Below are 27,808 nucleotides of genomic sequence, written 5' to 3'. Positions count from 1 at the left end.
TTATATTTGAAGTATTAAGAAAAGAAGATTTATTCTGGTCCCAATGAAGTAAGTTTAATTCAACTAGAAGAACATTTTGGGTGGTGGGATTAATATACACAAAAATATAAAACTGAGTTTGATGCTTTGTGATAAGAACTTTCTCCCCAAATTGGTCCTTTTTGGAAGAGATTGAGGTTAGTTATTAAAAATAATTCAAGCAGGGATCACAAGGATGTTTAAGATTCCGATTGTTTTTTGTTTAGGTTACTTCCTGTATACGTGTTTATTCCCTGATGAGTGCCAACCCTTTCTTATGTTGAGTGATGTATAGAGACTTTCTGAAACAGAGCGCTATATTAAGATTGTCAGCTTGACTTTCCTATGAGACTGTAGTTTTGGTTTTAGGATCAGAAGAAAAGTACTTTGGGAAATAACCTGATTCTTAAGGCAATCACGTTTTTTCTTTTCTTTTTCTTTTTTTTTTTTTTCTTTTTGCTTTTTGTGTCACACCCGATGGTACTCAGGGGTTACTCCTGGCTCTACACTCAGGAATTACTTGTGGCGTTGATCAGGGGATCAAACCTGAGTCGGCTGTGTGAGAGGCAAATGCCCTCCCCTCTGTGCTATCTCTCCAGGCCTCAGTCGTGTTCTTGATGTGACATGATTTTCACATAGTAGTAGCACTGTTCCATTTTTCATGGATTTGCTTGAGTAGACACCAGTAACATCTCCATTGTGAGACTTGTTACTGTCTTTGGCATATTGAATACACCACGGGTAGCTTGCCGGGCACTCTGAGAAGGATGGAGGAATTGGACCCAGGTCAGCCGCGTGTAAGGCAATCATAGTAGTACATATGTAAAAACATAATTCTTGGCAGTTCCTTGAGTATCTGAAATACTTAAAAGTGGAGCACACTCTGGATGAATTTTAAATGGTTTAAAACTACAATTTGGTAAAGTCTTAATGTTTTGGCTTTTATCTTTTGACAGTGATTTTGGTCAATTGGCAGTGGAATTATTAGAACAATCCTTCAGACAAGATGAAACCATGGCTATGAAATTGCTCACCTATGAACTGAAAAACTGGAGTAATTCCACCTGTCTTAAATTAGCAGTCTCTTCAAGACTTAGACCTTTTGTAGCCCACACCTGTACACAAATGTTGTTATCTGATATGTGGATGGGAAGGCTGAATATGAGGAAAAATTCCTGGTACAAGGTATATCTTGAAGCAATTTGATAATGATGTGATTAGAATAAAATAAGAGAGAAATGTTATTTATTTTTTGCCACATGTAGCATTGTGCAGGGGTTATTCAGAGATCATCTCTGACATTGCTTGTGTTACCAAGATCAGCTGATGCAAGGTTCATGGATTTGCCTTTTGTGTCACACCTGAGACAGCATGCCACCCACTGTCCTGTCTCTCTGCCCCCGCCTTTTCTTGGGTGGTGGGATCAGTAATAATATTTGACACTTTGCAAATAGATTCAGGAATAAAACTTAAGGTCTTAATTTAATAAGTCCTTAGTTTTGTTTAAGGATAAAAAAAAAAAGGTTTTTTTCCTGGTCAGAGTAATCTGATAATTTTTAAAAAATATTTAGGGGTGTGGAGTTGGGCTACAGCTGGCAGTGCCTAGGGCTTTTCCTGACTCTGTACTCAGAAGTGACCCCCAATAATGCTTGAGAGGACTTTTTTTTTCCTGTTTGGTTTTTATTTATTTGGGGGTGGGGGCATATTTAATGCCAAGGATCAAACTTGCCACAGCTGCATTGCAAGGCAAGCACCTTAATCCTGTACCTTCTCTCTGACCCTGTAATCTGATTGTTAAAAGTCTATGATAATGACTAAGTCTTTTTTTCCGGCCTTCATTGAATAAAGCCACAAAGTTTTGTTTGTCCTTAAAAACAATTCAGTTTAGGGGCTGGAGTGATAGCACAGCAGTAGGGTGTTTGCCTTGCATACGGCGACCTAGGTTCGATTCCCAGCATCCCATGTGATCCCCTAGCACCGACAGGAGTAATTCCTAAGTGCATGAGCCTGGAGTAACCCTTGTGCATTGCCGGGTATGACCCCCCCCCCCCAAAAAAAAGCAAAAAAACACACAACCTAGGGGCTGGAGTGATAGCACAGCGGATAGGGCGTTTGCCTTACACGAGGCTGACCCGGGTTCGATTCCCAGCATCCCATTTTGTCCCCTGAGCACCGCCAGGGGTAATTCCTGAGTGCAGAGCCAGGAGTAACCCCTGTGCATTGCCGGGTGTGACCTAAAAAGCAAAAAAAAACCAAAACAAAACACACACACAACCTAGGTGTCTCTCTTAATAAGTAAGCAAAGGTGAAGGGGTTTTTTCCCCCTTATCCTTCAAAGAGCAAAACAGCTAATAATATTTAATGATTTTGTTTGCTTTATAGTCTTGATAATATCCTTTAATTAGTTTAAAATGTTAATACTTGTTTTTACCTTTTTAGGTTATTTTAAGCATTTTAGTTCCACCTGCTATACTAATGCTGGAGTATAAAACAAAGGCTGAAATGTCCCATATTCCACAATCCCAAGATGCCCACCAAATGACAATGGAGGACAGTGAGAACAACTTCCAGAACATAGCAGAAGAGATCCCCATGGTAAGAAGGAAAACAATTTAAATAAATGCAAATGTTTGTGGGTAAATATATAGTAAATATTCTTTCTATTTATTTTAGGAAGTGTTTAAAGAAGTAAGAATATTGGACAGCAGTGAAGGAAAGAATGAAATGGAAATACAAATAAAATCAAAAAAGCTTCCAATCACACGAAAGTTTTATGCCTTTTATCATGCACCAATTGTAAAATTCTGGTTTAACACGGTATGATTTTTAATTGAGCATATTTTTTTTTCCTTAGACCTTCTTTCTGACTAGAGCTTGTGCTGATCTTGATATAACTTGGATCACTGAAAAGCCATTTGCCATTTTATTTTATTTTTTGTTTTTGATTTTTGATTTGGGTCATACTCTGGCAGTGCTCAAGGGTTACTCCTGGCTCTTCTCTCAGGAGTTACTCCTGGCAGTGCTTGGAGGACCCTATGGAATCCTGGGGATCAAACACAGGTCGGCAGCCATGTACAAGGCAAATACGCTACCTGCTGTATTATCGCTCCGGCCCCCATTTGTCATTTTATGGGGTTTTTTTTTTGTTTTTTTGGGTGTTTTTTGGTTTTTGGGTCACACCGGGCGATGCACAGGGGTTACCCCTGGCTCTTCACTCAGGAATTACCCCGGCGGTGCTCAGGGGACCATATGGGATACTGGGATTAGAACCCAAGTCGGCCGCATGCAAGACAAACGCCCTACCCGCTGTGCTATAGCTCCAGGCCCCCCCCCCCATTTGCCATTTTAAAGAGTAGTAAGTTTGGCTTAGTTTCATGCACACTAGCAAATCTTGGTAAGTTCTGATTGAAACTGGAAACTTGCAAAACATAGTTGATCATACACCTCAGTAACAAATGCAAGTCATCGTCTAAAAATATTGATTATGGGAACCTGAAGCAATAGAACAGCGGGTAGTGTGTTTGCTTTGCATGGGGCTGAACTGGGTTCAGTCACCAGCATCTCATATGGTTGCTCAACTACCACTAGGAGTAATTCCTGAGCAGAGAGACAGGAGTAACTGACCCCCGATCATTGCTCGTTATGGCCCAAGACCCCAAAAATAAAAATATTTAAAAAATAAAAACACTGATATGGCTAACTGACAAGAGTCTGACACACTCTTATGATTTCTTTGTGCTTTAGTAGGATTTTGCAGGTAATATGTAACATTTTGGAAATGCACCTGTTTTTCACTTAATTGATGATGGTGAAAAATAATTTAGATCAGGGGCTGGAGAGATAGCACAGCGGGTAGGGCGTTTGCCTTGCACACGGCCGACCCGGGTTCAAATCCCAGCATCCCATATGGTCCCCTGAGCACAGCCAGGGGTAATTCCTGAGTGCAGAGCCAGGAGTAACCCCTGTGCATCGCCAGGTGTGACCCAAAAAGCCAAAAGAAAAAAAAAATTTAGATCAGTGTTCTCCAGTCTCTTTACATCCATGGACTGGCAACTCTCCTGCAAACAGGTCCATGGACTGTCAGTTACAACCACTGTAGTAGAACAGTGGTTCAAGAATGATGATCTAGCTTCTATAGGTGATATGTTGAGTACAGAATTCACTTTTCTGCCACAGAATTCATCTTTGCATTGTGGATGAACAGATTTTACTAACACACACACACACACAGAGTTTTTTGTTTTGGGGCCACGGCCAGCAGTGCTTAGGGGTTATACTCCTGAATGCAATAGGGATAACTTCTGGCAGTGCTCAGGAGACCATATGGGATTTGGGGGAATGAACCCAGGTCAGCACGTGTAAGGCCAGTGCCCTACCTGCTGTACTATCTCTGGCCCCTGTACTACATTAAAGAGTAAATATGTTCATAAAGAAATCAACTTGAAGAAATACATGAGATTAATCCTTTATTGGTAGGAGAGGCTCTGGTGATCACACCCAGGACTCCTCACACAGGCAGAGAATTTGCCACATCCTCTAATTTTAAGTTCATTCGTGGAGGTTCTTAGAGGATCCCGTGGTACTAGGAGTCAAATGTAGGCCTCAGTGCAAAGCCTGTGTTTAGCCTGTAGAGCTCTCCAGAGGTTAAGTGAAAAATGAATTTTTCACTCTCCACTCCAGGGAAACTTAAGCTTTTTATTTAGTTTTTCATTTTTATATATTTGAAACATACCAAGGACTTTTGCCTTGCACGCGGCCGACCTGGGTTTGATTTCTCCGTCCCTCGAGCCCGGCAAGCTACTGAGAGTATCCCACCCACATGGCAGAGCCTGGCAAGCTACCCGTGGCGTATTCTATATGCCAAAAACAGTAACAAGTCTCACAATGGAGACTGGTGCCCTCTGAGCAAATTGATGAATAATGGGACAACAGCGCTATAGTGCTACCAAGGACTTTGTACAAAAATGAGAGTTTGAGTGTTGTTTAGCCATTGTTTACCCAGCAAACATTCCTCAGGACATGATTGCATTTCCTCCTCTGAAAGGTTGACAGCGTTTTTAGGACAACACTTCTGTATCTTGGAGGTCATTTCTATTTTGAGGGATGGCTGTGGGTGTTGGCCACAACCAACCAGGGGTCACACCCATGCATCCCACATGCAAAACATGTTCAGCACATTGAGCAATCTCTCCGTCCCCAAGACCATTTCTGTTTTGATTGAAAAATTCAGCTGAAGATTTACTTTAGTCATCAAAGCTTTTTATTTTTTATTTGCTTGGTTTTTTAGTAGAGGCCAAAGTCGGCAGCCTTTTGGTTCAAGGGTTGAGGGGTATAAAGTTGCAGGAAATTGGAAACTCATCCTGTGCTTATTGCTTGAGCTGTATCCCTCAGTGGCCCCCATTAAAGTGTCCTAATGATTGAAGCTTTGAACATGACAGGGACTTCTTCATGTACATGCATGAAAACTCTTCACAAGTAAAACATTTATTGTATAATTAATTTATATCTTTTTTTTTTTCAGTTGGCATACTTAGGGTTTTTGATGCTTTATACATTTGTGGTTCTTGTACAAATGGAACAACAACCTTCAGTTCAAGAATGGATTGTTATTGCTTATATATTTACCTATGCTATTGAGAAAGTCCGTGAGGTATGTATGTCATTTTCCTGCCAAAAATTGTCTGTGGGGGCTGGAGAAATAGTACAGAGGGTAGGGTGTTTGCCTTGCACATGGGTGACCCAGGTTCGATTCCCAGCATCCATATGGTCACCCGAGCACCACCAGGAGTAATTCCTGAGTGCAGAGCCAGGAGTAACCCCTGAGCATCGCCAGGTGTGACCCAAAAATCAAAAAGAAAAAATTGTCTGTGTACATGAGTGGTTTTGTTTGGGTACATATATGGATCTATGGGCGTGTTTGCTAGGTGTGTTATTCATAATTTCAGTAGCTGATAACTTCAGACTCATAATTTGCTTTTCTAAAAATCACAACAAGGGCATAATTTGCATGTAGGAGGAACCTTGCATTTGTTAGCAGCACTGCATGTTTCTCTGAGCGTCCAGTCAGAACTATCCCTTGGCCACTGCCAGGTGTGGGCCTTCCCACCCCCCAAATAGCTTATTAGAAATTTCTTATTTCTCAGCATGCCGAGGTCCATGTTTATGCAGTCTGTTAGCATAGCATCAGATTTGGATAAATTTGATTGTCACATGATAAAAGCAAGGTACAGAGATTTTCGTTTGCTTTGTTTTGGCTGTTTCATCACAGGTGGTGGTGCTTAGGAATCACTCCTAATGGTACTTGAGGGAATCATATGTTGGTCAGTAGCATCAATGCAAGTGCCTTGGCCTTTGTATTCTCTCTAGCTCTCTGCAGAGATACTTTTACGTGTATATGCGTAAATTATTAGAATTTATACTAGATAACTACCAGAATTCATTAGACAGTAATAGTGTGGTTTCCTTAGTGAGATAGGCTATAAATTGATTTAAGAAGAAGTATAGGAAGGAGACTGGTCAGTATTTTATACACTATCAACTTTTTTAAAGTTTCTCTTATTTCAAGTCTAGAAAACTGTTCTCTAAGATTTTTCAGATTCTTAGCAGTATGACTTTGAGCAGGCCATTCACTTTTTATATATTTATATTTTGAAGATATATATTTTTATATATATTAGTATATGTATGTACAGAATACATAGAGTATAAGCACAAGAAATAGCTTGTTTGATACCTGGAATTCTTTTGTTTATAAAATATATCATGAATGCCAAGATAGATAACCAAAAGTACTTCAAATTTTTGTGTTTGCTTGCTCAGGGGTTCAGTGAGGGGTTCCAGAGGTAGCTTCCAGCAATTCTTGTTCTACAGATTCAGTGCCAGGGCCCAAAGAATGCTGGTGATTACCCAGGACATCCCAGCTGTGCTGCTTGGGGGCCTCGAGGGACCACACACTATGGGGTACCAGGAATTGAACCAGGGCTGGTGGTATGCACGGCCTGATCCTTAACTCCTGTACTTTTTCTCTCCAGCCCTAGGACTTGGAAATTTTTTTTCAATTAATTTATTTTTTAATTAGTGAATCACTGTGAGGGTACAGTTACAGATTTATACATTTTTGTGCTCATGTTTCCGTCATACAAAGTTCGAAAACCCATCCCTTCACCAGTGCCCATTCTCCACTACCAATAAACCCAGCATCCCTCCCACCCTCTCCTATCCCATCTCCCCCCACCCCACCCTGCCACTGTGGCAGGGTATTCCCTCTTGTTCTCTCTCTCTAATAAGGTGTTGTGGTTTGCAATAGGGGTGTTGAGTGGCCATTGTGTTCAGTCTCTAGTCTACATTCAGCATGCATCACCCTTCCCCCACGTGGCCTCCAACCACATTTTACTTGGTGTTCCCTTCTCTATCTGAGTTGCCCTCTCCGCAGAATGTGAGGCCAGCTTCCAAGGACTTGGAAATTTTTAACACACAGATGATTCTACTGTGGCTTAAAATTGAATGATGGTATATGTCTTAATATACAAGGATGAAATGGATTTTGATCTGTTTATTTTTAACTTTCAGATCTTTATGTCCGAAGCTGGGAAGATAAATCAGAAGATTAAAGTGTGGTTTAGTGATTACTTCAATATTAGTGATACAATTGCCATTATTTCTTTCTTCATTGGATTTGGACTGAGATTTGGAGCAAAGTGGAACTTTGAGAATGCATATGATAATTATGTTTTTGTGGCAGGAAGATTAATTTACTGTCTTAATATTATATTTTGGTATGTGCGTTTGCTAGATTTTCTCGCTGTAAATCAACAGGCAGGACCTTATGTAATGATGATTGGAAAAATGGTAAGTTCGAAGGTAGCTGATGATACTCATGCTTATTAATATTTTAAGTTGTAAAATGGAGTTCCACTTGAATGTTACTTTGTTTATTTACATAATGGTTATTTCATGGTGAATGTTATTTCATGTTTATTTACATAATGGTTCTAATGGTCCATTCCATAAGGATATTAACTTTGAAGAAGTACTTGATGGAATAAGGTTAGAAAGCCTTGTATTAATCCTTTTATCCTGAGATACTTTGGTTGTTTTTTTTTTTTTTAATGCTCCTTCTAGGACTGTTTATCAAAATGAAGTCTGATTCTTTAAAAAAAAAAATCAAATGAAGAACAAGAATTTATTAGCTCCTTAATCTGAAGTGTTTATTCTCACTGATACTTTCCTAAACCAATTCATTCTTGATTGGCACCCATGAAAGTCTAGTAATCTTGTTTTCTCATAGTCACTTTATTCTTTTTTAATTTAAGAATTCTGAATTCTTAATTAAGTTGGAGAAACTATTTTAAAATGCAAATCTGAGTACCACTACTCTTTCAAAAAAAAAATTATTTTAGAGAGTGGAGAGATAAGACTCTAAGTGTGATGCGCTGCAAACATCCTCCCATATCCCCCAGTATCACTGGCTGTGGCACTGTTGGCCCCCAGCACCACTTCACCGGGTCTGAACTCTGAACAGTTAGTCCTGCACAGCTGGCCAGGGATCCCAAGAGTGGTTTCCAGGCTCCCTAAATGCTTGGGAAGATCCCACACCCCTACGCCCCGGGGCCCCCTGTCGCGCGCAGCTTCGACCAGCAAAGAAACACGCAACCCGGAGATTCTTCTTGCAGCGATTTATTCAGGGACCTTCCCATGCATTGGGGAAGATGAAGAGGATGGGGAAGAGGAGAAAGGAGGGGGAACCCCCTAGCTAGGCAGCTTTCCCCCCCCCTTATATACCTCTCGCTGCTTATTTACGCCCAAGTGTCTGCAGCTGATAGGCTAGTTACACCTTGTGGGCGTGACAGGACATCCTGTTTCCTTATTAGGAGTTGTTTTCGAAGCATGGTGCAATTAACAAAAAATAGGTGTCCAGGAAGCACTATCCGGTGGAGGCTCTCCACAGCCCCCACTAATTGTTTTAATGGATTTTATATTTCTTTAGAGTTTAATTTTTTTTAATGAAATTCAAATACTGCCCATTTAGGTTGTTGGGTTTTGTCCCAAATTGTATCCCTCACCTTTTTTTTTTTCACTTCTTTTTTGTTGCTCAGGCTACATTGACCTTCATTTTCTTACTACATAAAATTATCACCTTTTTTTAGACCCATTCTCTTAGGTTTTTCAGCTAATTAATTTGGTTTCATCCTTCATTTAAGCTCCAATATGACTTTTTTTCAGAGACGATTTTTTTTTTTAATCTCTTACAAGTGGATCAGGTTCCTTTGCTGTATAATTTTATGGGACCCCTATTCTTTCCTTCAATAATACCTCATTGTGTGACCTTTAATTACTATTATTATTGGGTTGTTCATATCAACAGACTTTATGTAAAAGATAGGCCATGAATAATGTTTTGGCGAATTTATTGTCTTTTAAAATCTTTAACCCCAATGTATATTAAAAATATTCAGGAGCCAGAGCAATGACAAGGGTAGAGCCCTTGCCTCTCACTTAGCTGACCCTACTCTATTTCTGGCATCCCATATAGCCCCCTGAGCACAGCTAGGAATAATTCCTGAGTGCAGAGCCAGGAGTAACCCCTGAGCATCACTGGGTGTGACCAGCTGGAAGGGGTGGAGGGAGTGAGGGGGGGATTCAGTAATTCTCTTAAATAGTCAAAGAAGGCATTGTGTGACTACAAGTTAAAAAACTGAAATTTTTAGGGGATTAGAACTCTTTATTTGCAAGTCACAGACCCAGCTCTTGTTTACTGTAAAAGGAAATTTTAACAGAATTTTTAAAAGATGAAGTCTAAATGACTATATATAGTTAGTCCATCGAGTCTTTTAGCTTTCTGCTTTATATTCCTTTCTGTTTCCATAGCTGTATATATCATTAAAAGATACATGAAGAACAAGGGAGATGGTGTCAATAGCTGTTGCACATGCTTTGCATGTGGAAGGCCCAGGTTTGGTCCCTGGGGCACGTGGGGGAGTGATCTTTAAGCAACACCCAGTACGGTGGTGTTATGTTGTTATGTTAAAAAACTCAGATTCTAGTTATCTATGAGGGAAAAATAAAACATTTTTAGGGTGAAAATTGGTCATTGTATTTTTATTCCATATTTTTTAACGCTGTTTATTTTTTAACAGGTGGCCAATATGTTCTACATTGTAGTGATTATGGCTCTTGTATTACTTAGTTTTGGTGTTCCCAGAAAGGCAATACTTTATCCTCGTGAAGAACCATCTTGGACACTTGCTAAAGATATTGTTTTTCAGCCTTATTGGATGATCTTTGGTGAAGTTTATGCATATGAAATTGATGGTAAGGAGTTATGTTTATGAATTCATCTTTCGGTCATTTGATGTTTTTAAGCCAAAACATTACCACTGCCCTACAGCACTCCCTCAGTGTACTGATTTCCAAACATCTGTTACAGAAAGCCATTCGGGGCGTGGGGGAGGGGAATATTTTTTAAGTTTTTCAGCTATACAAATAATGGAAACCTGGACTAAACTGACTTACAGCTAAGGATATTTATTAGCTCATATAACAAAGGCCAGAAGTAGAATGACCTTTGGAAGTGGCTCATTGGTTCATAGCTCGGGACACCTCTTCTTTGTCACTTCTCAGCTCTAATCATTTTGATTGATAGAGATTTTCTTTATGCTAAGGCTCTCCGTAGTATCTAGTAACAGGAGGAAAGAGACCCCCTCCCTCCCTCTCTCCTCTACCCTCTCTCCTCATCTTCTCTCTCCCTTCCCCTACACACATACGGGGCGCTGAGCTGCCCCTGGCTCTGTAGAGCCGGGTATTAATTCAGCGATTCCTTTGAGCAGTCTCTCCTGCCTCTCAGGCGAGACTAGCAGTTTGCCCATGTACTTTCTCTCCAGCCCGAATATGTTTTTTTAGATGGGAAAGGAGGGGCCGGAGCGATAGCACAGCGGGTAGGGCGTTTGCCTTGCACGCGGCCGACCCGGGTTCGATCCCCGGCATCCCATATGGTCCCCCAAGCACTGCCAGGAGTAATTCCTGAGTGCAAAGCCAGGAGTAACCCCTGAGCATTGCTGGGTGTGACCCAAAAAGCAAAAAAAAAAAAAAAAAAAAAAAAGATGGGAAAGGATCTTGTACTTCTGCTTGGCAATAAAACCATTTCTTAAAACCAAATGAGAGAGATGAGAACTTCATTCATGGTGTATGTATAGTTGGGGGTTTTTGGTTTGTTTGGGGGCCACATCCAAATGTGCTCAGGACTTCCTGCTGTCTCTGCAATCAGGGGTCACTCCTTGCAGGGCTGGGGCGCCCTAAGAGGTGCTGGGGATCAAACCTCGGTCGGCTGTGTGCAGGGCAAGCACGCTGTCCACTGTACTGTCTATCTAGCCCCATGGGGCATATGGTTTTTTAAATCAGTGTTCTTTAATATTTTTACACCTGAGGACTGGCATCTGTCCTGCATACAAGTGGTTGAAGACTATCGTTTTAAATTAACTAAACTCGAACACTTAATATATCTTAAAATATCATCTCAGGGCTTGGACAAGTGGAGACGTTACTGGTGTCCACTCGAGTAAATCGATGAACAACGGGATGACAGTGACTGTGATACAGTGATCTTAAAATTTTCACTAATACAGGATTATTGTAATCTGTGCACTTTTTAAAATCAGTTTTACCTTATTCCTCATAACTCTTTGCTTGGGATTAAAGTTCTTCTGTTATTTATATTCAGCTATAAAAGGTATTAAAGTTCTTCCCCTTGTTTATATTCAGTTTCAGCTTCAGAATCATTCCCAGTAGAAGCAATGAAAAAGAAGCTTTTCAAATCTGGCACTATACAGGGCCAGTACAGCACGTAGGGCATTTGCCTTACCAGGTTCAATCTCCGGAATCCCATTTGGTCCACCAAGCACCACCAGGAGTAATTCCTGAGTGTAGAGCCAGTAGTTACCCCTGAGCATTGCCGGGTGTGACCCAGACAGCAGACAAAATAACAACAATAAATCTGTCACTATACATTTACAGGGAGTGTGACCACGCCTGCAGTCTTCTATGGCATAAGATAAATTCAGCAGTCTTTTTCTCTGTCTTTACGTTTACTAGGACTCTGCAAACTTTAATGGTTTAGTTACTTTTCTTATAGAAATGTTATGGAGTGACGTGACTCCACTTAAAGCTTTCTAGAAGGTGTGTTCTGCCTTTGTATTTCCATGACTCTCTGCCCAGAGGCTTTTGACTGTGAATAATATTTGTACATAATCAAAACTACTTTCAAAAAGAAATACTGTTTTTGTAAATAATATAGGTAAATATTATTAAAAAGGTAAATATTATAAATAGCAACAGATTTGGTTAATGATTGTATTTTAATTTTATTTATTTTTCTTTTCTAAAGTGTGTGCAAATGATTCCACTATCTCTTCAATCTGTGGTCCTGGGACATGGTTGACTCCATTTCTCCAAGCAGTCTACCTCTTTGTACAGTATATCATTATGGTCAATCTTCTTATTGCATTTTTCAAGTAAGAATTTTATTCACTCACTATGGTAATGAGATCATTTAACACACAGCCCTACTTATTTTGAAGGAAATACAGAGGCTTTTTCCAAATTGCACTTGATACTTACACTACTGAAATTATCTTTGAAAATTGCAAACAAGGTATGCTTTTTTATATTAAATGAATTTTAATTTTGAGAATTATCTTTGAACTTGCAGGGTTTTTTTATAAATTTAAAAAATTTGGAGTTTTTACTAGGCTGATAAGTACACAGAAAATTAAATAGAATATTAGTAATTCATTCTGATGTACCACTTTCTATTATTTTTGTATATATATGAGATCTTTTTTTAAATGCTGTATTTTATATAATGTTTTGAGCGAACTAAAGCTTGACTATTATTCTCTAAATATCCCTCTCAAGTTTGTTTTTAATGACTTTCTGGTGTTCCTTATGTAGACCATGCTCTTTTTCAAGCTAATGGTTTATGATTCAATTTTGATTGTCTGATTTTTTTATTCCTAAAATTATATTGTGGTTATTTGGTCAGTCATTAAGTAGTTTCTTAGAACATTTCCTAAAAATAAAACTGTTTACTATAAATCTTTTTTAGGACTTTTAGAAGTTAAAGTCAAAATAAGCCTATGTTCCTACATTTCCAACACTTGGATGTATTTTTTAAAACTTGCTACTCTGATGTTAGTGAAAGTGTCTTGGTTTTATTTGTTTTTAGTTTTATTGCTACAAAGGTTGAAAATTTTCTCATGTTTTTGTCATTTACATACAATTTTTAAATTTCAAAAATTCCATTTTGTGGGGCTGGAGTGACAGTACAGTGGGTAGAGAGCGTGCCTTGCATGTGTCCAGTCTAGGTTCCATCCCTAGTGTCCCATACGGTCCCCTAAGCACCCACCAGGAATAATTCCTGAGTGCAGGGCCAAGACTCACCCTGAGCATTGCCAGATGTAGCCCAAACCTCCCCTTGCCCTCCCCCCACCAAAATCCTGCTTTGTGTCCCAGGAACATTCATCACAGGGCAGTGTAGGAGCCCTGAGTTTGGTCCTTAGGGCTGTATGTGTTCGCTGTGAACCGCCTGATGTGGTTTTGGTGAGCCCCACCATCACTGGGTCTGGGCAGCACTGATTTTCTGGAATTGTCCTGCCCACACATCAGAGTTTGTAATGAAGACCTTCAGTAATAACCTTGTAATCCTTGTTGCACCTTTTTCCTAGTTTCTCATATTTATAGTAATAAACTCAGTCAACCCTATGTTTAGAACCTGAAGTACGATGAAATATTTGAATATTTTAAATTTTAAGATGATTACCTGAATTCTTTTTTCTTTTATTATTCCAAGCAATGTGTATTTCCAAGTGAAGGCAATTTCCAACATTGTGTGGAAGTACCAGCGTTACCATTTTATTATGGCTTATCATGAGAAACCAGTTCTGCCTCCACCACTCATCATTCTTAGCCATATAGTTTCTCTGTTTTGTTGCATATGTAAAAGAAGAAAAAAAGATAAGACTTCAGATGGACCAAGTAAGTAAAATATACTGTTATATTTAATAAATTACTAAATAGTACTATAGTGAAGGCTAACATAAATTTTATTTACAAGGCTTAATTGGATATGATTATAAAATATATTACAATTGATATTTCATTGAATTTGCTTAAGCCAAGGAATTTCAGAAATATATTTGTACAAGTGCACTTAGTATTAAATGTCCTTTTTTTGTTTAAGTGGCGTCTCAGTTTTTGGGTTTGTTTTTTTTTAATTGATAAACCTAGCATCATGCTTATTGTCTAGGGCACCTCCCCTTCCTTTTTTTAAATTCTATGCTGAGGTTTAATTCTATCCAGGGCCTTAATGTGTGAGAACCATGCATTTTCCTGCTGAACCACACCCTCATAACACAGTATTTTGTTGGATTTTTTTTGTGGGAGGCGATGGGCGCCATACCTAGTGGTGCTTGGGACTTACTCCTGGCTCTGCACTCCAGGATCATTCCTGGTGGGACTGGGCACCATATGGCATGCCAGGGATGGAACCCAGGTTGGCCGCATGCAAGGCAAACCACCCTACCTGCTGTTCTATCACTTTGACCCATAACATGGCATTCTGTAAACTTTTGTTGCTGCTTTGCAAGCCATATACATTCTTTCTTGATTTTCATTTTATTACTTAGCTATTCATAGGGGTGTTCCCAAGCAGTGCTCAGGAGACCTGGAGCCCCACCGGTGATTCAGTGCAAGGACCTGGGGCCATAGTTCAGCTCAGCCCCTGCAGTGCTGGGGCTGTCCAGACCCCAGAGGTGCACCTCAAGCCCAGGTTGGGTATCTGCTAGGCATGCCCTGACCACTGTACCGTCTCCCAGCCCCAAACCATATACATTCTTAAACAAGATCAATCACCACGGCAAACTGTGATTTAAAATTTATGATGGATTTCTGTTCTACTCAGTCAATTCTGAATTCCTCTAACTACATATATATGAGAGAAGGAAAATAGGGGGAAGAGGGCCTTTTATTGGAAAAGGGATTTAGACATGTAATTGTTTTGTCAACATTGCACTATGTGAGTGAAGTAAAATATTACTTAACCTAGTGCATTAGAAATGCAACATTATTTCTAAAAATGAGGGAAAAAGAATTGCAGTGAATATAATCTTAGCAGTCACATATAATTCACATAATTCATGAACTGAGAGTTTGATTTCATGATTGTCTTCATTTTTTTTGGTGTGTGTTTCCCTTAGAACTTTATTTAACAGAAGAAGATCAAAAGAAACTTCATGATTTTGAAGAGCAATGTGTTGAAATGTTCTTTAATGAGAAAGATGACAAATTCCATTCTGGGAGTGAAGAAAGAATTCGTGTTACCTTTGAAAGGTTCATAAATTTTCCAGTTACAATTAGTATATTGTATGTCAGAATGAGTTTTACTAGTTCTTTGAATCTTATACCTACCTCATCATTGTTCAGTTTGTCAACAAGTTCAGTAATAGTTTTACAGTATATATTAGGAGATCTTTCAGCTTTTACTTCTAGTACTTTATAAAGTCATTTTTTTCCCCATTGATTTGATGGGGGAAATTGTAATGAAGAGCATATGGAACAATACTTTTAAAATCTTATGCTAAATGATACATTTAGCACTACCTAAGCATAATTATGTATCTGTATAAGTATGATAATACCTTTATTTTGATTTGCTTATCTCTACAAATTTAATTTCTTACCATTTCCATTTAGTAAACCTACACAAATATTTCTAAAACATTCTCAACATTTATAAAAGACTTTTGTTTCCTTTACAGAGTGGAACAGATGTGTATTCAGATTAAAGAAGTTGGAGATCGTGTCAACTATATTAAGAGATCATTGCAGTCATTAGATTCTCAGATTGGTCATTTGCAAGATCTGTCAGCCCTAACTGTAGACACATTAAAAACACTCACTGCCCAGAAAGCTTCTGAAGCTAGCAAAGTTCACAATGAAATCACAAGAGAATTAAGCATATCCAAACACTTGGCTCAAAACCTTATTGATGATGGTCCTGTAAGACCTTCTGTATGGAAAAAGCACAGTGTTGTAAATACACTTAGTTCCTCACTTCCCCAAGGTGGTCTCGAAAGTAATAATCCTTTTCTATGTAATGTTTTTATGAAAGATGAAAAAGATCCCCAACCTGACATATTTGGTCAGGATTTACCTGTAATACCCCAGAGAAAAGAATTCAGTTTTCCAGAGGCTGGTTCATCTTGTGGTGCCTTATTCCCAAGTGCTATTTCTCCCTCAGAACTTCGACAGAGGCTTCCTGGAGTAGAAGCCTTAAAAATGTTTAGTAAAAGTCAAAAATTAGGTAGTTCATCTGCTAGTATCCCACATCAGTCATCCCCACCAACCAAATTTTTTGTTAGTACACCATCTCAGCCAAGTTGTAAAAGCCACTTGGAAAATGTAACCAAAGATCAAGAAACTATTTGCCCTAAAGGCGCAGAAGGAGATAATATAGAATTTGGAGCATTTGTAGGTAAGTTTAGAAAACAGTTTAATATTTGTATATCAAAACGTGTGTTTCTTTTAGAATTGCTTAAAAGGGACCAAGCCTGGGGCTTCACGCGTATACTGTTGTGCTTTACCACTGAGCTGTGTCCTCAGCTCCTACTTACAAAAATGCGTAAATGAAATGGAAAGTGTGGGGGAAACATGTTGAATTGCGCTTTAATAAATATATTGGCACATATGTATAGGTCTTTAGTGTAATTTACTATAATTTTTAGTGTAATTTATTATAATTTTTTAAATGAAAATTTCAAAAGGAGTTCTTACCTTTTGAACTTAATATTCCATTTAATCTTATGAAGTTTTATTGTAAGTACCTGCGTGATTCATAGTGTTAGACACCTGGGAGATAGTAAGAAAGTTCAAGAGAAAATAAAAATAATTGGAAGAGAGTATTGCTCTATACACAGGGTAGCTATATATTTTAATTCAAATCAGTGCACATAAGACTAAAGGACGTACTGCAAAAAGAAAAAGTTTGTTTAAGGAAGGTGGGTTTTTGTGTTACTAATTTTCGGGTTCCTTCTGAGCAGTGCTCAGGGAACCCAGGACATCCTGTCGATACCTCGTCCTGGCTATGCTGGGCTTAGTTGTTAGGTGTCAGGCCTGGTGATAGGCTTCTTGGGGGGCTAGCACATTCCAGCACTTTGCTCCCTTGGCGCGGTCTGGCTCCTTTTTATTTCACTATTGACATTTTTGGTTTGGGGCTACAGTTACAAGTGCTGAGGGCTTATTCCTCGCTCTGTGCTTAGGGATCACTCCTGGTGATGCTCAGGTGACAAGACGGGGCTAGGGATCGAACCCGGGTGAGCCACATGCAAGACAAATATCCTACTATCTCTGCTATTTCTCTGGCCCTATTTTATTTTTAATGATGTTCAAGACTTGGTAATACAAATGCTGGCAGTATTCCCTGTTAAGGAAAAGGTGAGAATTCTTCAGAGACTAGATTGATCCCTAAAATTTGGAAGAATATGATGTTCTCTTAAATTTTTCTTTCATATTAGTAAGAGCAAAGTATTTATCAAATAATTCTTAGCAGATAGCTTGTTTTGTTTGTAGACATAATCAAGGTGTGAATGACAACCTCTGTCTCCTAGATGTGTCATTTTCTATCAAGTAGCTTGCAGCTTACCTTCAACGTGGTCATCGCCTTCCCAGCCTGAAAGTTTACTTGGCCTTTGAGCATCTATAAAGATTAGAAAATTGAAATGTTTTGTGTCTGTGTAAAATCTCCCCATTAAGATCAACTCTGCAAGTTGGTTTTTCTGTTTATTTTGTGGCCACAATCAGTTCTCCAGGGCTACTCCCACTCGGTTCTCTAGGGACCATGTGATGCCAGGAGTCCAGTCCAGGGTCTCCCGAGCATCTCTGCTGGTGCCAGGAGTAATCCCTGAACTCAGCCAAGAGAGTAAGACCCATGCACTGCTGGGGGTGGCCCCGAAATAAAAAGAGCTAGAAGGAACAGCAAAGCGGTGGAAAAGTGGAAACTATTCAAAACAAATTACTTATTTTGTAGACTTTAGTCGGTGACTTTATATTGATTTTTTTTTTTTTAAATCTTTTTAAATTTTTGTTGTTGTTATTCTCTTTAAGGACATAGAGATAGCATGGATTTACAGAGATTTAAAGAAACATCAGTCAAGGTAAAGGAAATAATTATTCATTGTAAATTCTTACACTGTTGTTTCGTTTCTGTTTTAGAATTTAGTTGCAAATGGAATTAAATTTTTTCATTAAACATAATAGTTTTAGTATCATCAGTATGATAATTCCTATTAGTTGAAACAGTTTGAAGAAAGCAAAAAAAGAAAAATTCAGGAATCTTTAAAAAATACAAATATCCGGGGCCGGAGCGATAGCACAGTGGGTAGGGCGTTTGCCTTGCACGCGGCCGACCCAGGTTCGATCCCCGGCATCCCATTTGGTCCCCCGGGCACTGCCAGGAGTAATTCCTGAGTGCAAAGCCAGGAGTAACCCCTGAGCATCGCTGGGTGTGACCCAAAAAGCAAAAAAAAAAAACAAAAAACAAAAAAACAAATATCCACATTTTATTAACTAAATTTTTTTTTTTTTTTTTTTGCTTTTTGGGTCACACCCAGCGATGCACAGGGGTCACTCCTGGCTCTGCACTCAGGAATTACCCCTGGTGGTGCTCAGGGGACCATATGGGATGCTGGGAATCGAACCCGGGTCGGCTGCATGCAAGGCAAACGCCCTACCCGCTGTGCTATCACTCCAGCCCCCTATTAACTAAAATTTTAAACTATCTTCAACATGGTCATCACCTTCCCAGCCTGGAAGTTTACTTGGTCTTTGAACATCTATAAAGATTAGAGAATTGAATGTTTTCTCTCTAGGTAAAATCTCCCCATTAAGATCATAGTATTTATCTTTCAGTATACATTTAATATTTATATTAAATTTAAGTATCTCTTTAAGTTGCTTCCCTCTATATTTTCCAGTAACTAGTATAATTGATAATATTTTTAACTAAGGTTTGAAATATGTAGATTTGGCCAATAGATGTGTGTTTTCTGCTGAAAATAGGGTGGTTTTTTGTTTTTGTTTTTAATTTGAGGAAGGGAACTTCAGGTATTCACAGAGCCATGAGTTGTTGGGGGATTGAACCCAGGGCTTCACTCACCTGAGACATATGCCCTACGTTTGAGCCACATCTGCAACCTCTAGTTTTCATTACTTACTATTTGATTTCCTGAATTGCCCATAGCTGTCTCGTGTCCTGAGGGTAATGATGTATTTGAACTATGATAATTAAGAAAAGCTGAGGGCTGGAGCAATAGCACAGCGGGTCAGGCGTGCCTTGCACACCGCCCGACCCAGATTCGATTCCCAGCATCCCATATGGTCCCCTGAGCACCGCCAGGAGTAATTCCTGTGCATCGCCGGGTGTGACCCAAAAAGAAAAAAAAAAAGCTGAAAGTATTAGTTTTCTCCGTCTCTTAACGATCTTTAGTTATAGAAATACAACAAAAAGATATTCCCTAACATTGAAGCTAAAGAATGACAAGGACATGAATTTCTTTTCTTTTTAAATTGAAGTAGCATTGATTTGCAGGACTATATATGTTTAAGGGATAAAATTCCATACCATTTTCAAGTGTAAATTACTTCACCATACCCACCACCCAATATACTTCTATCCCTTCTCTGTAGGACTTAGCGGGATTTTTTTTTTGTCAGCTTGTGTTTTTCTTGTTTTTTTTACTAATTAATTAATTTAATTTTTAAAAAATAATGTAGGAGTACTGCTATTTGTTCAGCCATTGACTAAGCTGATTGAATTGGGCATGAACTCCACTGCTTGTGTTTTCCTTTGCGCTGTTTTTCACTGCCCGTCTGAGTGAAGTCATTAGTCATTACTTTGTCTTTTTCCTTCTGACTTTTTTCACTTAATATTCTCCTTCCCGGTCTCCATGTCATGGCAATAAAGCGAATTTTGTCTTTTCTTAGAGCTGCATGATATTCCTCTTTGTGTATAATACTGTGTCTGTATCCATTCTTCTGTCCTTGGGCATTTGAGCTGTTGACATGTTTGGCTGTTGTAAATTGTACTACTGTGGACATTGGTGTGCATTATCTTTTTCTTTCTATCACTAGTAGGCTACAGGGTGAAAGGTGTGACTGAGCACCAGGCCCACACCCAGGGTACTGGAGGGAAAGAGTGTGAGTGTGCCCTGCCCTTGCCAGCCCTTTCAGTTCACCGATTTGCCTATCTTTTCACATTAGTGTTTTGATTAGTTTGATTTTTGAACCCAATGTTTTTTTACTGTATTAAATTCCACCCTGCCCCACCTACCCCAAACTAGTATTAGGTTTTTCTTGGCTTTGGTTTTGGTTTTTGGCATTCACTGGTGCACGCCCGTGGCAGTGCCTGGGGTCTAACCTGAGTCTCCTGGCAGGACTCAGGGGGCCGTTTGTGGTGCTGGGGATCGAACTCGGTCGGCTGCATGCACGGCAAGTACCCTGCCTTGTATGTTGCTCCAGCCGCTGCACCCTAGTTTCTGTGAATTTGTGAAAACATGATAAAGGATTCATTTAGGTGTATTTATAGAGTATTTTTTTGAGGTTGATATGCAAGAAAATTTAAAAGTCTGTAATATTCCCTTTGGGTGCCCAGATAGAATTAAGTATATTGTGCTAAATAGACTGTTAATATGTATTATTGTGATTTGAGATTCATTTGTTCTGAAAATTGTGTTTATGTGCAATATACAGAATGATATTCCTCCTGAAAGCACTTTGAAACATGTGAGTTCTTACGCTGGATTTACTGAATGTCACAAAACTTCTGTTTCTCCTCATTCAGAACAAGGTGAGAATTTTGACTATGAATAGCACACATACTCATTTTAGCTATGTGTCATGCCTGACCAATCATATTCTGAGTTAAGAAATGATAATTCTGATCCATCTTTGTTACATTCCAATATTTTTAGATTAATTCCTAAAGATGATATATAAACCTTTTTTGACTTTTATGATGTTATATTTATATATAAATGTATCATTAGTTCAGCATCTTTAATTGAATTCTTCTTCTGGGGGGAGGGGGGCTCTCCAGTTAGAAACCAACCAGGCTAGTGATTTCTAATTTTACTTTTTAAAATTACAGTTGAATTGGGGGTGTTTCTGTGGCATGTCGCGTGGGCCCAGCAGTGCTCTGGGGCTATTCCTGACTGTGCTTAGGCGTTACTTGTGCCAATACTTGAACCATATATGGGACCAGGATTCAAACAAATGTTGGCAGGATTCAAGACAAATGCTTTATCTAATGTGTTATTTCTCTGGCCTGCAGCCATATCATGCTTTTTATGAGTCAAGTTACGTGTGTGTGTGTGTGTGTGTATACATGTATGTACATGTGTATATGTAATATAAAAGTTGAATAATTAATTTTAAAGCTTAGTGATGCACATGAATTTAATTAAGCTTCTTAGATTATTTCAATCGTTGTAGGAAAGGTGGGCAATTAATGAGATTGAACTCTAATTCATAATTAGATTAAGGATCTAATGATTAGATTAAATTAGGAACTCTTGGCAAAATAATAATGAATACGGGTGGGAGGAGGTGTTCACCTATACCTGCTTCTGGCGCTGTAATGGGATTCGCTCTCGGTGGTGCCCAGGAACCCTGAAGTGCCGGGATTAAAATGGGGCCAGCCACATGTATGACAAGCATGTTAACCCCTGTACTATCCTCCAGCCCCGAAAAATAATAATAAAGTGGAATTTCCGGGACTGGAGTGATAGCACAGCGGGTAGGCGTTTGCCTTGCACGCGAGCGACCCGGGTTCGAATCCCAGCATCCCATATGGTCCCCTGAGCACCGCCAGGGGTGATTCCTGAGTGCAGAACCAGGAGTAACCCCTGTGCATTGCCGGGTGTGACCCAAAAAGCAAAAAAAAAACAAAAAACAAAATAAAGTGGAATTTCCTTCATTTGAGCTTAAGGATGTCCTCAGAAATTTACCACCAACATCAAGGTTTCATAAAAATAGTCCAAGATAGGGTTTTAGCCTTTCCCATTTCTCTTTTTTTTCCCTACCAATACAGTCAGGTAATTATTTTGGTTAAATAAACACTATGTTCTCTGGTATGTAACTCTTTTAAAGATAAACTGTTTGGTGGTAGTTCTATTAGCTTAAAATTTCTTGTCCTTTGAATACAATTGTTGTTTTAAGGTTTCTAGCTATCATTCATTCTGATTTCTCTTATTGTATAAATTTTAAGTTTTCTATAAGTAAATAACACCTTGTAAGGGTTTTTGTTTATTTGTTTGTTTCATAATAGACCCAGTTCTTCAGTGTTTTTGGTTAAACAAGGTGTCAAAGATGACATCTTAAATCTGTAAAGAAAAGGTGAACAGTCTCTCCCCTCTTTACTATAGATTGGTGTGTGTATGTGTGTTATTTGTAACATTCTTGATAATAGCAAGAGATTGAAATGTTAAACAATATCAGTTCTGTTATTTTTCTGTAGTATAATGTCCAACTTAGCATCAACACAGAATAGAGAAGTCCTGTGTATTGATACAGAAAGAAAATGGCTAAAATAAACAGCAAGAAAATTCCCACATATATCATTGTGAATATTATACTACCTTTGTTTTTTTTAAAGATAGTAAGAAATCATAATAGAATATTAATCTATGTATTCCCCAAGGGAACAGGAGAAGAGCAAAATGCTTTGATACTTCTCTCTTGCTGTCTTTCACAAGAGCACAAGAGTCAGTTGACTAAGGTTTGTTCAGTTGTAGGGGGAGGGGGGGCTTGTTTTGTTTTGTTTTGTTTCTCACCCACACCTAGTGGTGCTCAGTGGTAATTCCTGGCTCTGCACTCACTTGGGACCACTCCTGGCAGGCAGGGATGGTGCCTGGGATCAAACCCAGGTTGGTCAGGGGAAAGGCAAACACCCTGCCCTCTGTACTAGCTCTCTAGCCCAAGATTTCTTTTTGGTTTGTTTCTGATCCCCAGTTTTGTTCCATTGTGCCAAAGGACTTGTAGGCCTCATGTAACTCTTAGGTTACAGCACTGTTAGGGAGAGAATGCAGTATTCCAGCCACACTCTCTAGAGGCTGTATGTTTGGTTACATAGGTATTTAAAGTTTGAGTTTTAATTTTTTTTTTAAATTTTCTTTAAGTGGAAAGCAGCAGTAGAAGGCCATCTACAGAAGAAACCCAGGAAGTAAATTCCAAGGCAGCTTTACTGCCGGTTAGTATACTTTCTGTATTAATGTGTATTTTAAATACATATTTGTTAAAGAAGAGCTAAGAGATGTTGTTTCTTTTGAGATAATAGCTTTCAAAAATTCTTTCACTTTAGAGAACTTACCACTTTTGTGAAATCAAGAATTTTTTTTTTCTTTTTGAGTCACACTTGGCGATGCACAGGGTTTAACTCCTGGCTCTGCTCTCAGGAATTACTCCTGGAGGTGCTCAGGGAGCCATATGGGATGCTGGGAATAAACCTCGGGTTGGCCCCATGCAAGGCAAATGCCCTACCTGCTGTGCTATCACTCCAGTCCCTAAATCAAGAATTTAAAAGATTTATGCAGTAGAAAGACAAAACTCTTTTTGTCTTGGGCCCACATGCAGTGGTACTGAGGATTTATTCTTGGCTCTGTGCTGAGGAATCATTTCTGGTAGGACATCAGGGACCATATGTTGTGCCAGGGATCAAACTTGAGTTGGCCATGTGCAGCTTAAGCACCTTACGTGCTGTACTATATCACTCAGGGCCCCAAGATTCTTTTTTTTTTTTTTTTTAATTAAGGTATAGTAAAAATCACTGTCACTGTCATCCTGTTGCTCATCGATTTGCTCGAGCAGGCACTGGTAATGTCTCCATTGTGAGACTTGTTGTTACTGTTTTTGGCATATCGAATACGCCACGGGTAGCTAGCCAGGCTCTGCTGTGCGGGCGAGAGACTCGGTAGCTTGCTGGGCTCTCTGAGAGGGGCAAAGGAATCGAACTCGGGTCGGCTGCCTGCAAGGCAAATGCCCCACCTGCTGTGCTATCACTCCAGCCCATAGTAGTAAAATAGAAACAGAAAAAAATGCATATACTTAGCCTTGAGTGTGTATACAGATTATGAAAAGATTATAGATGACTTAAAAGTTCTTCAAATTTATGAAATGGATGGAAATTTAAATGAAGGTAACGTTAAGTTCCAAACTGGAAAAATGAAAATAAGTCCACACCTAGAAACATTGCAAAATTCTAGAATAAAATTTGTATGCACACACACAGAAAAAGCAATGAAAATGCCTAAATATCAGTGATAAAATGGTTAAATATGTTCTTTTTATACCTTTATATGGTATTCTTTTGCACAGGGTAAATATTAGTTTTAGAATCATAGAAACACACATATATATATTTTATTCTTTTTTTCTCTTTGGGTCACACCCAGCAATGCTCAGGGGTTACTCCTGGCTCTGCACTCAGGAATCACTCCTGGCAGTGCTGGGGAGACTATATAGGATGCCGGGGGTCAAACCCAGGTGGGCCACGTGCAAGGCAACTGTCCTGCCCGCCATATTATCACTCTGGCCCCGAAACACATATATTTTTTTTAATTTTATTTTATTAAAGTAGTTATACAATATTTTATCACATTTAATATTTGAACATCGATCCCACCGCTATTACACCTTCCTACCACCATATTTAGGATGAAAACATATTTTGAAAGAATAAAAATGTCATCAGGAATTTAAGAAATTAAAGAAGTAGACTGTTTTTGTGTTGTTTCATTTTTTGTTTTTGTTTTTTTGCTTTAAGGGTTGCAACCAGCAGTGCTTGGGGCTTACTCCCAGCTCTGTGCTCAGGAATGGCACCGGGCAGGGCTCTAGGGACCATGTTCAGTGCCAGGGATTGAACCCAGGTCAGCCACATGCAAGGCGACAACTTACCCACTGTACCGTACTATTTCTCCAGTCCCTTGATAGACTGTTTTATGAGAAGTAATGTTTGTGTGTGACTTCTTTATTTTACCATGAGGAATGGCCTTATGAAAGCTACGTTTATTATGGTATTCTTTCCGTTTGAGACAGGACTTCATATTAATCTTTCAGCCTTTGTTCTTAAAACATACTCCTGAAACAAAGTGTTAAATAGTTTTGTCACACCTAAAGTTTCTTTTTTTAATTCTTATTGTATTTTTTTTTTACTAAAGGATTGGTTACAGGATAAACCATTAAACAGAGAAATGTAAGTAAACCGTTTCTCATTGTTACCTTGAAAAAGTATAATAGTTATTGACTGTTGTCTTTATATCCTTGTATCATTTCTTTAACATTCTTCTTGTTTTGTTTGTGGTGGGAGGGCACACCCAGCAGTGCTCTGGGGCTAATCCTGACTCTGCACTCAGGAATCACTCCAGGTGGTGCTCAGGGGACTGTATTGTATCTTGGGGGTGGAACCCAGGTCGACTATGTGCAAGGCAAGGGCCTTACCCCCTATCACTCTGGCTCCTTTTGAACATTATTTTAGTATGAGTGATGATTATTATTTTTGCAAAGAATTTAAAGGGCTCACAATTTATTATGTAGATTTAATTTGATAATTTTTGGTCCAGGGATGTACTTGGAGTTCAAACACATCCCCACATGTATGGGGAAGGGGTATAAAAATAAATAATAATGCATACAAAATTTTGTATAGTTTATAGTAAAATTCGTGTAATCACCAAACGACTCGGAATCCCATGGCTCTCTCTCACCACTTGCATTGGGTGGTCTCAGGCCGCTTCCCCACGTGGGACGACTGATGCCATGGGCAGATGAGGGAGGAAATGAGGGCCAGGCTGGTTGTTGATCAGTTGCTGTTTATTCCATTCTCCCCACACGTCTGTTCCAGTCTCAGTATGCCCCTGATTCCCGTCTCCTCCTGTCCCCCTCACTGTCCACGCTCCCACTCACCTCCTTGGTCTCTCTCCCTCAACTCTCTCAACCTCCCAGTATTGGCGGTAGCACAGTCAACATATCAAAGCCTTTCCTGGTCTTCTGCAGCCAGGAGATCAGCTCAAGGATGAAATACCACCTAGGGTTTTGCTCCTTTCCTTAGTCTAATCATCATTTAAACATTTATCTTAATTTTACTTCTTAATATTAGTTATTTTATATGTACACAGTAAGAGATACATTAGGCTTGTAAGGTGGCTCTCCTAGGGACATCTTGCTGTAGATCTCAGACTACAGTCTCAGGCCAGATTAATCTTTCCTAACCCTAGCAGGGTCTTAATATAGTTGTTACTTTTTGGATCATGACAGAATTTGTCCATGACCATGCTCTTAACTTATAGTTAAGTACTATGGCTCTTTGGCATGGCCCATTTCGATGCCAGGGTAGCTCACATCTTGCCCTGGGTTCATCCAGTCCCTCATCGGGACCCTGCTTTTGGGGTGCTAGGAACTAAGGGCAACTGAGGCTTAGGTCAAGAAAACAGATGCCCAGGAGTGAATATTCTTTGGACTCAGTTAACTCCCAAGTTACAAAAGCATAGCATTAACTGTCTTCCTGTGTCTATACAAAAAGGACATTGCTTTAAATTAACTATGCAAAAGACACAAGGAGAAGAGAAAAGCAGTATTTACAAGTTAACAGAGTCTGATTAGGAGAAAAAGGCGATTGACCAGGGGTAAGCAAAGCACAAAGAAAGAGGTTACAAATAAACACAGTGGAATGGGAGTGCCTCGGGAGCACTGTGAATGGGTGCAACCCAGTAAACCTAAGCTCCCTGTGGCAAGGCAGAAAGGACAAACCAATGTTATCCCACAAAATTGAGTCATACTATAATTGTGACTGGTAAGATCTTCCTTATATTGATACAGATGGTGGGTGCGGGGGAATATCTTGTTTTCAGCTTGCTCTTAATACATTTTTCAAAGACTTGGATACTTTAGCTTTGTGCTGTCTTATTAGCCTTATTTCTGGGCAGAAAACTTTGTATGTACTTTATAGTACTGAGATGAATGTCCACAAGTAAATCATCAACTTTTTCCTGCATTGCATTACTATTGGATCTTCATTTTGCACCAAAATACTAATTATGTTTTTATAGGCATGGATTGAAGATACCAATTATAGTTAAAATATATGCATATAGCTATATCATATTCATGCATGATTTTGGCATTAGTTTAATGAAAATGGCAGATCCCCATAATGCCAAATTAAATAATCATAATAACATATGGCTGTGTCATATCCACATATGACTTTGACCTAGTGAAAATGGCATATAGTCAGAGGTAGGTCTGAACTTAAGAATTCCTTTCACATTGCCAAATTTAATAATTATAATTTTCTAAAAGTTTGTATGATAGCCTAAACTAACATTGAGAAATTGCCTTTTTTTTGTGTTTCTTTAGACCATCTGAAGAAGGAACATTAAATGGTGAGTCCATGTTACAGATTTGATGTAAAAATAATAGTGATAAACCATATGATCTTGTTATAGCAAATGCCAGACTATTCTAGGTATGAAATTTTAGACGTCATGTTTGAAAATGCCAGTAAAGTGTACCTTGTTCAGCAAAGTTCTATCTAATATAGATGCCTCGCATGTCATCATGTGATAATCTCTGCACTGTCACTCCTCCAGCCCCTCTCCTACCTGCCACCCAGCCTTCTCTTGAAAGGGAGTTCTTAGAGTTGTATTTACCTCTTCAATATATTTCTATTCCATTTGACCCTAATATACCC

The 27,808-nt window shown here is 39.1% G+C and overlaps 1 protein-coding gene across 3 annotated transcripts in view; it reads left to right on the top strand.

The window, feature by feature from the left end:
• Nucleotides 1-27,808, top strand: part of LOC101552909 (transient receptor potential cation channel subfamily M member 7) — a 96,677-nt gene that overhangs the window by 56,768 nt on the left and 12,101 nt on the right. For all 3 annotated transcript variants that reach the window (XR_008629187.1, XM_055131065.1, XM_055131064.1), the window contains 15 exons: nucleotides 975-1,203; nucleotides 2,458-2,613; nucleotides 2,692-2,835; nucleotides 5,540-5,668; nucleotides 7,588-7,866; nucleotides 10,155-10,329; nucleotides 12,398-12,524; nucleotides 13,862-14,046; nucleotides 15,267-15,399; nucleotides 15,828-16,543; nucleotides 18,172-18,221; nucleotides 20,815-20,911; nucleotides 23,241-23,311; nucleotides 25,278-25,312; nucleotides 27,475-27,500. Coding sequence is in view for 2 of the 3 variants with exons in the window: in XM_055131065.1 (XP_054987040.1) it covers nucleotides 975-1,203; nucleotides 2,458-2,613; nucleotides 2,692-2,835; nucleotides 5,540-5,668; nucleotides 7,588-7,866; nucleotides 10,155-10,329; nucleotides 12,398-12,524; nucleotides 13,862-14,046; nucleotides 15,267-15,399; nucleotides 15,828-16,543; nucleotides 18,172-18,221; nucleotides 20,815-20,911; nucleotides 23,241-23,311; nucleotides 25,278-25,312; nucleotides 27,475-27,500 (2,552 nt within the window). In the remaining variant the exon portion in view is untranslated. The remainder of the gene's footprint in view (nucleotides 1-974; nucleotides 1,204-2,457; nucleotides 2,614-2,691; nucleotides 2,836-5,539; nucleotides 5,669-7,587; nucleotides 7,867-10,154; nucleotides 10,330-12,397; nucleotides 12,525-13,861; nucleotides 14,047-15,266; nucleotides 15,400-15,827; nucleotides 16,544-18,171; nucleotides 18,222-20,814; nucleotides 20,912-23,240; nucleotides 23,312-25,277; nucleotides 25,313-27,474; nucleotides 27,501-27,808) is intronic.

This window comes from Sorex araneus, chromosome 3 (assembly GCF_027595985.1).
Source record: "Sorex araneus isolate mSorAra2 chromosome 3, mSorAra2.pri, whole genome shotgun sequence".
Classification (NCBI taxonomy): Eukaryota; Metazoa; Chordata; class Mammalia; order Eulipotyphla; family Soricidae; genus Sorex; species Sorex araneus.
The sequence above is the reverse complement of the archived record's forward strand: the minus strand, read 5'-3'. Positions and strand labels throughout refer to the sequence as shown.